The following is a 13,295-nucleotide window of genomic DNA, read 5'->3' as shown; positions in this document are numbered from 1 at the left end:
TGCCAAGCAGGTACCCATGCAGGGCATCAGGATTGCCTTCCTCCCTCACGCCCATCCTCTGCTTGCTGCCAGTGCCGCTGAGCAAGCCTCATGCAAAAATTAAACATAAAATTATTCAGTCCCAGAAATTGAGTTAAAAGGTGTGTTAGTAGCTTTTTATGTATGTCTCAAGAGAACGTAGAATACAATAGACTGAGATTGGATCTCAATATTACCATTTTTACAAGGACAGATCATTTCTACGTATGGAATTTTATATTTTACATCCAACTCTGCCGATGATACAGTATTGAATTGTAATGCTTACTGAAACCTATTGCTTTGAGGATGATCTAGGTACAATGTGGGTCTAGGAAAATTCACTATGGACAATTCACCATGGCCAACTCGCCACAGGACAACTTTCCACAAGACAATTCAACACTGCATTAATCATTTCATTCAGGAACTTTTATTACTGATGACCATGTGTTTGTCAAAATCATTGTAATCTTGTATTTCTGGATTGATTATATTTCCTGTTTCCCTCAAAATGAATTTGTCTTTTGTATTTGTTGAATTGTCCTATGGCAAGATGTCCCATGGTGTGTTGGTTGTGATGAGCTGTCCTGTGGGAAGTTGGTGCAGTGAATTGGCCATGGCAAGTTGGTCACATCATGTTGACCATGGTGAGTTGTTCTATTCCAGTACAATGCTATTTTGAGGGGTACAATGCTAAAAGCCCCATTTGTACCTTTGAAATTTCAAAACAATAGCTAACCGTACATCAGCTCATCCAATAATTTGGCAATTATTTTTTCATTTAGTTGGTGAGGGAGTTTCATACAATTAATTTATCAGTGGTGGTATTGCAGTATTTGAAATTTTTTGTCAAATGGATTGTGATTTTTCTCATAATGCTTTCAATCTGCATCTCACCATTTTGTCTCAGAAAAAAATCTGAGGCAAATTCTTTCTTCATATAGCTTGCATTCCTCTTTCCTTTCCAACTTATTAAGTACAAGGCACTTATTTATTGATACATCTAACGTTGATTTTAAAAATCAGATGGTGAGTTCCAAGAGAAATGGAATTACAAGTAGGCTACTGAGAAACAAAAATGTTAAATATCTAGAATAATTCATTTTTTAGAATGAATTAAAAAATACATCACAGCAAGGGTTAAATAAGGCCTATGAAACTATGAAAAACTGATGGTCACATGGAAAAAAAAGATATATTACAGATGGAAAATAATGATGTGTTTGATAAAGACATAGCTGGCTAATTGGAAAAAAGGCATATTTATCAGAAGACAAAGAAAATACTATAACTTATTTTTGCAGATAGCATTGTTTTATCAGAATTCATCCAACCATTAATCACGAATCTTGCTATATGGGGCTATATTTTCAGATACAGTACTATTTAATTCTAATATTGTTATCAGCAGTGACATGCGGTGAGGTTTATGGCTGGTGAGGCACTGACACAGGGATGGGTTTCAAATTTTTTTAGAACCTATTCTGTAGGTGTGGCCTGTTTTGTGGGAGTAGTTTGGCAGTCATATGACCAGGTGGGAGTGGCCAACTTGATGTCACTCACCAGGAGATGTCATGGATTGGGTAAAATGTAGTGAAGCTCACTTAACAACGCTCTTGCTTAGCAACCAAAATTTTGAGCTCAATTGTAGTCATAAGTCAAGGACTAGCTCGTCCTAGTAAACTATTTCTCCTTTCTGGCAATTTTCCTCTCTGTTAGAGGCACCAAAATAATCCATACAATGTAAGGTTTCCTGCTGCAGCAGGGGGTTGGACTCATCGTAGCCTTCTAGTCATAAATTCCTGTGCTGTTTTTCTTTCTTTCTGCTAACAAAGTAACCTGCCTCAGGCTCATTCCACATGCCTGCCAGATAGAGATAATGAGATAATGACCCTAGAGAAAGTTTGGCTCCATTCGCAAGCCTTTTAGAAACGCTATGCTCATATTGCACAAAACCCAAAACTTCAAAAACATAAAACCATATAATACATAACCATATAACCAATCTGTTCTTTCCTGCACCTTTTCAATTTAAAGTTAGTAAGACTTGTGGACTTCAACTCCCAGAATTCCACAGCCTGGCATGCTCAGTTCCGATTTAAAGCATTTATTTTTCTCCTTTGCGAAAGAAGTTTCTTTCTTTCTTTTTCTTTTTCTTCTCCCTTCCCCTCCTTCCTCCCTCTCTCCCTCTCTCAAACACACACACACAAAGAAGTTGGATTGGACTATCTCTCCTACTCTCTTCCCTCTCACACTCACTCTCTCTGAAACAAACAAACACACACACACACACACACGTTGGATTGGATATCTTTTCCAATGGCTTGAAAGCAGCTCCTCTGCAACCCCCCCCCCCATTCCCCCGCTGCCTTCCTCAATCACCTCCACCATTGCAAATGCAGCCTGCTGTCTGGATGGGAAAGGCCTGGAATGCAATAAAGCCCACCCACTCACCTCCTGATGGCAGGCTGGGGTAAGAGGAGAGGCAGAGAAGCCGGAGGGGAGCCAATCCGAGCCTTCCAAAAGAAAGAGGCTGGGGGAAAGTGTGTGTGCTACAGCATGGCTCTTTGCCTGGCTTCCTGCCTCCTCCTGTGGTCCCCTCAGTACTCGCTTGTGCTCTCCCTCCTCAAGTGTAGTTTGATTGTAGGCGGAGCCACATTGCCTTTTCAAACTTGTAATCAGTGAAGCTGGGCTGGATTTTTATATAGTTTTATCCAACTGCATGTGTGAGAGAGAGAAATGGATGGGGGACTGGGGAGGAAGTCACTACACTTGGGGAGCGAACACTGAGGACACCACAGGAGGAGGCAGGAAGCCAGGCAAAGAGCCATGCTGTAGCACACACACTTTCTCCCAGCCCCGGAAGGATCCACTATGTAAAAATCCAGCCCAGCTTCACTGATTACAGGTTTGAAAAGGCAACCTGGCTCCACCTGCAATCAAACTACACTTGGGGAGGGACAGCACAAGCGAGCCAGGGTCCTTCCCTCCAGCCTTTGCCCAAAGCCCTGCACCGCATCAGGAGGATGAAGGCTGAATTCCTCCCCCTCCCTCCAATCCACATGTACCTTTTCCAGTTGCTTCAGAGAGGACTTCAACTCTGCTCTTGCCTCGGGTCCTCTGAAGAAGCCCTGCCCTTGCTGCCTTCTCTTTGAGAAGCGCCTTGCAAATGGGCTGCAGGGCAGGGAAGCGTACCGGTATGGGGGCATGGCCATGCCTCCGTGGAACGGCTGCCACTTATTCTGGTGACTCTGAGTCACAGGAAGAATGAGCGTCCTCTACTATGAGGAAGGAGAACTGCCTCACCTAGTCTGACTTTTTAGGCTTTTAAGCCTCTGCTTAACTCTGCTTGTGCTGAGCGATCATAAAACGCCTAAAAAGTCAGACTAGATGAGGCACACAGTTCTCCTGCCTCATAGTAGAGGGCGCTTTTTAGAGGCTTTTTTAAACAGTTAAACAGAGTCATCCATGGTGAGGCAGCAGCTAGCTCAGCCTCACCTCAGCTCTCGCCTGAGAGGCTGAGCTTGCTGCAGCCTCACCGCAAGCTCTCGCCTGACTAGTTGAACGGTAAATGTGAAAATTCTGAAATTTTAATACCAAATAATGTAAAACTGGTGAAGTTAAATGGAAAATAGCTTTATGGTACAGATCAGTAGATAAATACAAGCATTTGATTTATTTTTTCCTTTTTCATTTTTTTTCTTTTTATGAGAGGTGAGGCTGTGCCTCACTTGCCTCACCTGACTGCATGTCACTGGTTATCAAGGTTGCTAATGATTATCAGTTAGCATAATCTGGAGGGCTGACATGTTTGCTACCCCTTCATTTGTCATTTCAAAAGCGCTGCATTACTCTAAAAAATGTAATTAAAAGAACAGTACCCATTATCAAATGATTCGCTATAATAATCTGTTGCTGTAAATAATGTTCTAATGATAGGTGTCTGTCCCAAATTCCAGAACTGCTTGCTAAGGGTCCTAGAATACTGTGAAATAAAAACATTATTTTAAAGAGAATTTTAAAATAATCCTTTTGTTAAATATAAATATAATTTCATTGCATGGAGTTCTACTTCTTAGCAGAGATAATTTAACAATACAAAAATAACAATGATTAGTATGAAATTTATGTTGACCAACTATAAAACAATGCAGCATCACAGTCTCGAAAATGACAAAGAATTCTAATATAATGGTTCAGAATAACTAGAGGATGATCCTTTATGGAAGAGAATGTTTTAAAGATTATTTCTTAATAAAGTTATTTTTTCTACAATATTTAAATTGATGAAACTGGAGGCTATAGGAAAAGAACAAATTATAAGCTCAAGAACAAGCAAAATGTAAGTAGAAAAGGGCTTTTGGGGGTCTTTCAAAAAAAGCTTAACTGAATGATGTGAAAAAGATAAAAAGGCTATTAGTTGGAGAGGAAAAAAAAGTGAGTTTATGTTATTTATTTATTTATTAATGAAATTTATATGGCCTTCCATCTCACAGAAAGTGATTCTGCAATATATAACAAATATTCCAACTAGAGATGCATGTCACAAAAACTCCAAAATGCAAAAGATTATGCAGTGCCTCAAAAAATATGAAACTCATTTATTGATATAAGATTTAACAAATCAATAAGATGCAAGCACAACATGTAGGGTAAAATTTCTGGAAAACTCTGATTAGATGTATATTGACTCAGATGTTATCAATTAATAACTTGGTCCCATGGCATGTAAGGGTTTTAAGATTATAACTAGCACCTTGAAGTAGGAAACTGGGAGACACTGCGATTGTATAATACAAGTGTGTTCTGGACTATTTATGGCTTCTGAATGATCTTCCAGAGCAGTCCAATGTAAAGTTCCACAAACCAAAGCTGAAGTGACAACGCATGAATGACTGTGAGCAAAACTCCCTATCCAGAAAAGGTTGCAATTGATTAGCAAGACAAATCCATACAAAGGCCCTCCCCATGCCCCAGCTCTCCGCTGGAGGAGAAGCTACCGTATTTTTCGGACTATAAGACACACAGATGTATAAGATGCACCAAGATTTCAAAGAGGCAAGTAAGAAAAAAGTTTTTGTCCTCCCCGGCCCCCTGGAGCACTCTGCAGGTGTCAGCAGGGCTGGGAGAAGGCAAAAACTCCCCTGTTTTTCACCCATTTTTCACAAAAATGGGATGCGGGGGCAGGCCTTCGGGAGGCCAAAAATGGCTGTATTCAGTGTATAAGATGCGCCAACATTTCCACGCTCTTTTAGGGAGGGGAAAGGTGCGTCTTATACTCTGAAAAATATGGTACATATCCAAATGGCTGGGCGGCAGCACTCCAGGTCCACCCCTATCTCTCATATGAGGGAATCAGAAAAGACACAGCTACATCCAGTCCTCACTCCAACTACCAGAATATGTAAAGGAGCCTAGATCATGCAAGTGTCCTTAATCCAGATGTTTGCCAGCCACCAACATAACCATCCTGCATCTCTACCTTGGGATCTCCACTAACACATTGATCACAGGAAGTTTCAGTTGTTGTCAATGATAGGAATTAGGTATGTTTAGTTTAATGAAAGAAGGACGGGGTGACATGATAGGAGAGTTTCAATATCTCAGGGATTATTGGTGCATCACAAATAAGAGTAGTCAAGCTATTCTCCAAAGCACCTGAAGGCAGGACAAGAAGCAATGGGTAGAAACTAATCAAGGAGAGAAGCAATCTGGAAATAAGGAGAAATTTCCTGACAGTGAGAACAATTAATCAGTGGAGCAATTTGCATCCCTAAGTTGTGGATGCTCAACATTGGAAGTTTTTAAGAAGAGATTGGATAATCATTTGTCTGAAATGGTATAGGACTTCCTGCATGAGCACGGGTTGGAGTAGAAGACCTCCAAGGTCCCTTCCAACTCCGTTATTCTACTCTGTTATAGGCAACAGCATCCATCAAAATGACTGCTAGATCTTATGGTTACTTGAGTAGCAGCCACAAAGAACAAGGCACTCATCCTAACATCACCCCACAGATATACTGCTTTTTCCTGAACCTAGTACAGCAAACAGCCTGATTACTAATGGCTCCAATGGCTAAGACCCTGTAACCACCACCAGTTCTTTGTTCTGTGTCAGCCCAGTGTCTCTGTTTTCTCTGCAGCAGCAGACTCAAGATGGAGGATAGGAGTCTAAGCCACTAGTCAACTGCCATTTACTCCACTGCACTCTCTAGAGCCCATTCCATGTTACCCATCAACTGGAATAAATTCCCACCAAGCTCGGCTAATTTCCAATCGCTCTCTAAGGCACGGGTGTCAAACTCGATAGCGTCACATGATCTATCATGACATATCACAATGTTTTTTGCCTTTGTGGAGCTTGGGTAGGCGTGGCCTGCACATGACACATCTGGCCCACAGGCTGCCAGTTTGATAGGCCTGCTCTAAGCAATCCTTACAATGGAAGGCTACCACCCAATATAGTTCTATTTAGCTCCTGCCAGGGAGTTGATGGAAGTTCCACTGGCCCTTTCCAGTCATTTGGTCCACTGTCACCTCACTGATTAACTGCATTGCTATATTCCCGTTTGTCCCGCCAGCCCAAAGATTTGACACTATCATTGCTAGACACCCATTGATCTGACTGGGACAACCAAACACATCTGTACACCATACACAACAACTAGGTGAGTCTATCAATAGGCATCCACCTTGGTGCTATGATGGAAAAAATAAGAACATATCAACCAAACCCTCTTTCATTGAAATTTTTTCTTACCTTTTCTCCTTCTCTTCTCTTTTACTTGAATTCTCCCTTTGTTTTTGTTTCTGTCCTTTGATCTGCAATCCCCTTTATGCAGCCATTAAATTTATAAAATCTGATTCAGAACACATTTTTCAAAAAGTCAAATAAATTACCATTCAGTGGGACTGAAGTTATCTGGTTTCTCTTCAGCTGCCATTCCCTGAAACTGTGCAGCAGTTAAGGAAAAAAGAAGCAATTTCACCTTACTTCTAAAATGTGATAGCATTATACGTATGCCATGTAAATTATAAGGACACTCTTTTGTTTCAAAATAAAATACCTACTATTGGTGGTGACTTGGCAGTGTTTAGCTTTTCCTCCTTGTCTGCATTTTCTGGATCAAATAACCATAACTTTATAGTCTGACAAAAAAATAAAGATTAGTATTACAGAATAAGGCTTTTCATTTTTATGAAAAATGCTTTTTAAAATTTCTGAAAATGTTATGTAATTATTCAAGCAAGTAATTGTATTTGTTTAGTTAGCAAGTTGAAATAATTTTATTACTATTAGAAAATAGATTAATTTTCTATTTACTTTTCCCAGAGTTAATGAGAAAGGGAATGCGATTGCTCTGCTTAAATACTAGTGTTCATGGATTTCACAACACAAAACACCTCATCACTAACAATCAGCACCCAGATAAGCAAAGATTAATATCAAGATTAATACTAGACCAATAATCAAGAAGTAAACTGTAGAGTGAATGGAAGAGGCAGGACTCAGGCTTCAGCAACAACAGCTCTTTATTAAGTGACAATTATGTTCAATCCAGCAGAGAGTCCGTCTGGCAGCTCCCTTTTATAGGGAGCTGTCAGGCGTCTTAACCTTTGAGTATTCTCCCGCCGGATCACAGGGCCTTGGTGGAAATTACTATATTGTCTGTCACTCCCCCCCCCCCCTAGTTGGGCTGATCCGGCTGGTTACGTACTCACGCAGGTAGGCGGATTTTCTAGTGACTCTCTCTGACCTGTGCAGTTCAGTCGGCGCTGAAACTTTGGTCAGGTCAGGTGGATCTGTTGTCTCTCTGGCTTCGCTTGGTGGAAGTTCCTGGAACTTTCCACAAAGCGCAGCTGGAATTTCTGGAGCCGGTTTGCTTGGATCTCAGTGCGACCCTGCAACTTCACCAGATAAGTAACCCGGTATCTTCAGGCTTGAGTAGTCTGTGGAAGGAGTGAATTCGTGCTCCTTTTGGGTAGGGCTTTGGCTAACTCGTGCAGGAGTTACCTCTGGTGCCTAAGATTGGAGTTGGAGATGCAGCCTCGGAGTTGGTCAATGTGCTGCCTCCAAATACTACCATCTTCAAGCTCCAACTGGTAGGAGTGAGGTCTGGTGATTCCTGTAACCATGGCAGGAATCCAGAGAGCCACCACCACCAGCGTAGTTGTGGGCATAAACTCGATCCCCTAAGCTAAAGTGTCTATGTTTGCCAGTCGAATCTGGGGGTGTCACTGCAGAGTAGTTTGGGTGTAGCCAGTCTAAGGGCGATCTTAGCCGGTGACCCATCAGAAGCTTGGCGGGACTTCTGCCAGTGGTTGCACTTGGAGTGATGTGCTGGTTAAGGAGGAATTGGTCTACCTGTGTTTGCCAATCTCCCGGCCCCATCCTGGATAAAACTTCTTTTGCAGATCGCACCATTCTCTCCACCTGTCCATTATTGGCCAGATGGAAGGGAGCGACCAGGACATGTCTGATTCCCTGAGAAGCTAAATAAGTTTCAAATTGTATGGCCGTAAATTGGGGCCCGTTGTCCAAGACTAAGACATCGGGCAGGCTGTGAGTGGAGAAAAGTCTCTGTAGTGCCTTGATGACTGCTTCTGTTGTGGTAGCTCTGCCCTAGGTCTACTTGGCCTTCTTGCTGAGGAGCTGATGCAATGGCTCAGCGACAGTAGCTTTCTGTTTAAGAAAGACACTGTAAAAATTGAGTAGTCTGAGGAACGCCTGCAGCTCGATCTGATTGCGAGGTGTGTGGGGGGGGGGGTGTCCTGGATTGCTTTAATTTTTTTGTTTCTGGAGCCGTCGATCAAGTACCCCAGGAATTCAATCCTTGGTACATTAATTTGGCATTTTTCTTTTTTCAGACGGAGGCCTTTTTCGCTAATTCTGGTCAAAACAGTTCGTAATCTTTTAAAAAGTTGCTCCTTATTTGCAGCCGATACCAAGTTGTCATCAAAATAGGAGACAACTCCTGGTATCCCCTGCAAAAGCCGTTCCATGATGCTTTGGAACAGCCCAAATTCAAATCTGCCGCTTAAAGATGGCTGCTCGTTGCCGCACTTCGCTCTGGGCTGGATTGACTTGATGGATTGTATCTTTTTGATGCCTAGTTGCCTTCCAATCCTACCTTCGTTGTCAGTGTTAGATAGGGTGAATGGAAGAGGCAAGCCTCATGCTTCAGCAACAACAACTCTTTATTAAATGATAACTACTGTATGTGACAATCCAGCAAAGACTCTGTTTGGCAGCAGCCCTTTTATAGGGAGCTGTCAGGCGTCTTAACCAATCACCTTTGAGTATTTTTCCAACGGATCAGAGGATCTTGGTGGAAACTACCATACTGTCTGTCAGTATGTAACATAAACAATATCTCAACCAAGGAACTATGTACTCAAACAAACAAGCTAATAGTAAACATCAGCCTAATCACCACTAAGACCATTCCCACCTATACTGACAGGCAAGCCACTAGTATAAACAGAGAAAAAATCTCCCTCCCTTCTACCACTGATGATGTTACCTAGCTGGGTAATAAAATGTCTGCAAGAAAACAAGCAAGCTCAGAGAGCACCAAGGATTACACAACCTTAACACTATCAACCACACATTTAAATAATTTAAATGGACTCAAGCTGGAATGGGAGAAGTCTTTTACTTTAGTAAAAGATTTATCAGATATATGCATGTAGCCTTTTGTCAGCTCTGAGAGTATAAATGATGATAGGGAATGAGAATTAATAAGTCATGGCTTTTGCTAAAGACATGCTAATATTATCCAGAAACAGAGAATGGTTAATATTCTCTTTACGTTTATTGACTAATTTATAATTAACATATTTACCTGAGTTGGATCAGCATCCCATAACCTTGAAAAAAAAATACTCAGTTTACAAAAACATTAAAAAAATTCTAGTGAAAATAGACAGTACCATTTTCAATTCAGGACAGTGGATAACAAAGCCCTAATTCACAAATATACATTCTCATAAGTACTATTAAAATTTATATGTTATCTTTTAACATTTATCATAATTCATTTAAAAATATAATTGGGGTCGCTTTCCTGCTACCCCGTTCATTCATCTTATTTTACAACAACCCTACTTCTTCTTCCATCCTCCCAACCTCCCTTCTCTACCTTCTTCTTTCCTCCTCTCCTTTCTCTTTTCTTCTTCCCCTCCCTCTCCCCCACTCCTCTTCTTCCCCTTCTTACCCTTTCTTCTACCCTTATTACCCCTCCCTTATTTCCTTTCGTTTTCCCTTCTTTCTCTCTTCTTTCTCCCTCCTTCCGTTGTTGTATTTATTTATTTTCTTCTTCACTCTGATGGATTTTTGGGGTGGAATTCAAGCAAACCTGATTTCATATTTACATAAAAATAAATTCCCTCTTTCACATTTTATTTTCATTGTAATATTTCCACATATATCATCTTTTAATTATATATTTGTATATTAATACTTTTCTGTTTTTCCCTACCATAAAAACATGTGCCAGCCCAGTTGCATATCTTGTCTCTCCAAAGACAATAACCTTAAATTTCTCAGTAAAATCCATTCTTTTATCCAAGTTAATGCTGCCGCTTGGTAATATAACTCCCAATTTGGTAGTCCAAACCCACCTTTAATTCTTGAATCTTATAACATTTTTATATTAATTCTTGCTTTTTTTCCTTTTCAAATATATTTCCACATTATTTTATTCACTTTTTCAAAGTACTTTTTCTCAAGTTTTATTGGTATTGTTTGAAGTAGAAATAAAATTCTTAGTAATATATTTATCACAATTACCACTATCCTTCCCATTAATGATATCTGCAAGTTCTTCCATTTCTCCACATCTATTTCAATTTGATTTCTCAGTTTATAATAATCCTCCTTGATAGTTACGCATCTCGAAGTCAGCTGTCTTCACTTTCTTCATTATTTGGATATCAAATTTCCCCATTATTTCCCTTTTCTGTTTCTCTGTTATATTTTTCATAAACATTTTTGTTTTATCTTTATTGATTTTCAATCTTGCTACTTCTCCATATTCTATTTGTTCAAGTGACTTTGGACCTGTTTCTATTGGATATTCCATAATAAGCACTAAATTGTTCGCAAATGCTTGTAATTTATATTCTTCTTTCTTAATTTTCATTCCGTTTATTTCTTTATCCTGCCTTATTTTTCTATTCAGAATATCAAATATAAATAATAGCGGGCACCCTTGTATAGTTTCTTTCCTAATAGGCACTTTTTCTGTCATGTCACAATTTACAATTATCTTTGCCGATTGCTCTTTATAGATAGTTTTAACCATATTTATAAACCCCTCCTCAAAATCCATCATTTGTAATTGCATTATCATAAATTCCCAGTTCACATTGTCAAATGCTTTCTGTGTATCCAAAAATAGCAATGCCATTTGCTTCTCCGGGTGTGCTTCATAATATGTTCAATAGGTGCTTTTTTTCAATAGGCAACAGGACTTTCTTGGTTTCCAGAAAGTCCAGTTCCCTTTTGAAAAGCACCTTTGGGACAGGAGTCTTTTGCATTGCTTCAGAGTAGCCAAGGCACATGGTTGCTCACTGATAGTAAGTGGATCCTCCTTCCAATACATTTTAGTTTTCTTTCATGATAATAAGGCTTAGTAACATGGGAGGCGGAACTGATGTCGCAGTGATACAGCACATCTACATAGAATCGCACCGAATTCAACCTGCCAGGAGGTTTTGTGTGCCACTCACTGAGACAGAGGATGAGGTGGAGCTAATAGGTGGCCAAGCCAAGTGCTTGAAGAAGCCCAGCTGACTGATGGGGAGGCGGGGCATCCCAACACTGGCAGCTGTGCAGGAAGAGAAAGGGCTTTTTTCCCCGAGTCAACTCAGGGTCGCATTGTGGCTCTGAGTCATAATGGGCTTCAGAAAGAGGACAGGACTGTCACGATGTTAAAAGGTTTGCTAGGCCTGAACTGCCTAAACTGACACTCAAGAGTTAAACTAAGAAAGCTTTATTGCGCAGGTCATAAAACAAAAAGTTCTTATCTGAAAGTGATTTATTGCGCATGCGTTTACACATTCCAGAACTAAATTCTTTTCTTCTTTGTTTGGCTGCCAGCTTGGCAGACGTAGCTTTCATTATCAAAATGTAACCATTAGTTATTTTCTGTTTCATTTACTTTTATTATTTTATTATTAAAGTTTGTTTATTAATTAGAATACTTTTAAAGACTTTTATTTTTCTCAATATCTCAAAAGATATGCGGAAGGGAATCAGCCACGGTCCATTGATCTCAGATTTCCCCAGGGCATTTTTTTCCCTGACAACTTGGTAGCAGAGTTTTTGGTTCGATGATACAAGCTGAGATGGCTACAATTTATGGCTGCATTTTCCCTTCATGCTATCTAAAGATAACCGACTAAGCCTAATTAGCAATGTCGGAGAAAAAGAGAAAGAAAAGAAAATAACACGGACATGGAAAGCGCTCGAAAGAATCCATTCCCTCAGACACAGAGGAGCAAGATTCTTCAGGTGCCGAGCCAGATGTGGGGGAAGGAGCTACAGAAGGCAAGATCTACGGACTGAGGTCAGTAAACCTCCCTCATTATCAAGATACAATTAATGAACGGCAAAAGTCTAAACGGCAACTGCCGGCAGAGAAAAAATCCTCCCACGCAGAAAGCAAAGTTTATGAAATCTCCCCAGATGATGAGCAAGAAATGCAAAGCTATCTATATCGATTAAAGCTGTTTGAAAAATATACTAGGGAGGTGAGAGAGTGCTTTAACGAAATAAAGCGAAGTAGGAGGAGCTCCCCCACTCCCAAAATGTCTGAGGACGCCATCTTGTCTCCAAAACAACAGCCTAAGACACACCCCACAGAGGTCATTGGTCAATCAGAACAAAGAGACATGTACACGTCACCGAGGTCACGTGGTCCCTTTGAGTCAACTGAACTTCCGCATACGTATAGAAAGGCGAGGCAGCCAAAAAGTGAAGCTGCACTGCCATCTGCTGGCGGAGAAAAATTATTACAGCAAAAGATGAAGCAGTTGGACCAGATTTTTAGAGATCTGTCTATGAGTTTTACAGAAGCCCAAACTTTGCCCTCAAAGGATAAGTCTTCAACACCCCCTGGCGGTGCTGAATCCTCCCTAGATGGAAAAGGGCAAAGCCAAAGGCGAATTCGAGGAAGCCAATTTGATGTTGCCACGCAAAGGCCAATGATGCAACCCCAGCATCCCCTGGTTCAACAACCAGATTTGCAACCAGAGCAACAAATTGTTCC

The 13,295-nt window shown here is 40.6% G+C and overlaps 1 protein-coding gene across 6 annotated transcripts in view; it reads right to left on the bottom strand.

The window, feature by feature from the left end:
- The window catches only part of CATSPERE (catsper channel auxiliary subunit epsilon), a 108,150-nt gene that overhangs the window by 53,896 nt on the left and 40,959 nt on the right, over window positions 1-13,295 (bottom strand). For 5 of the 6 annotated variants that reach the window (XM_081945184.1, XM_081945185.1, XM_081945187.1 and 2 more), the window contains exons 6-8: window positions 9,867-9,891; window positions 7,093-7,170; window positions 3,903-4,006 (exon numbers count right to left, since the gene is read on the bottom strand). In XM_081945184.1, coding sequence (XP_081801310.1) covers window positions 3,903-4,006; window positions 7,093-7,170; window positions 9,867-9,891 — 207 coding nt within the window. Of the gene's footprint in view, window positions 1-3,902; window positions 4,007-6,921; window positions 6,968-7,092; window positions 7,171-9,866; window positions 9,892-13,295 lie in introns of those variants that run through there. The other variant, XM_081945188.1, reaches the window with a different exon arrangement.

This window comes from Natrix helvetica (assembly GCF_964273705.1).
Source record: "Natrix helvetica genome assembly, chromosome: 2".
Taxonomy (NCBI): Eukaryota; Metazoa; Chordata; class Lepidosauria; order Squamata; family Natricidae; genus Natrix; species Natrix helvetica.
Note: the sequence above shows the minus strand (reverse complement) of the source record. Positions and strands in the feature narration are given on the sequence as shown.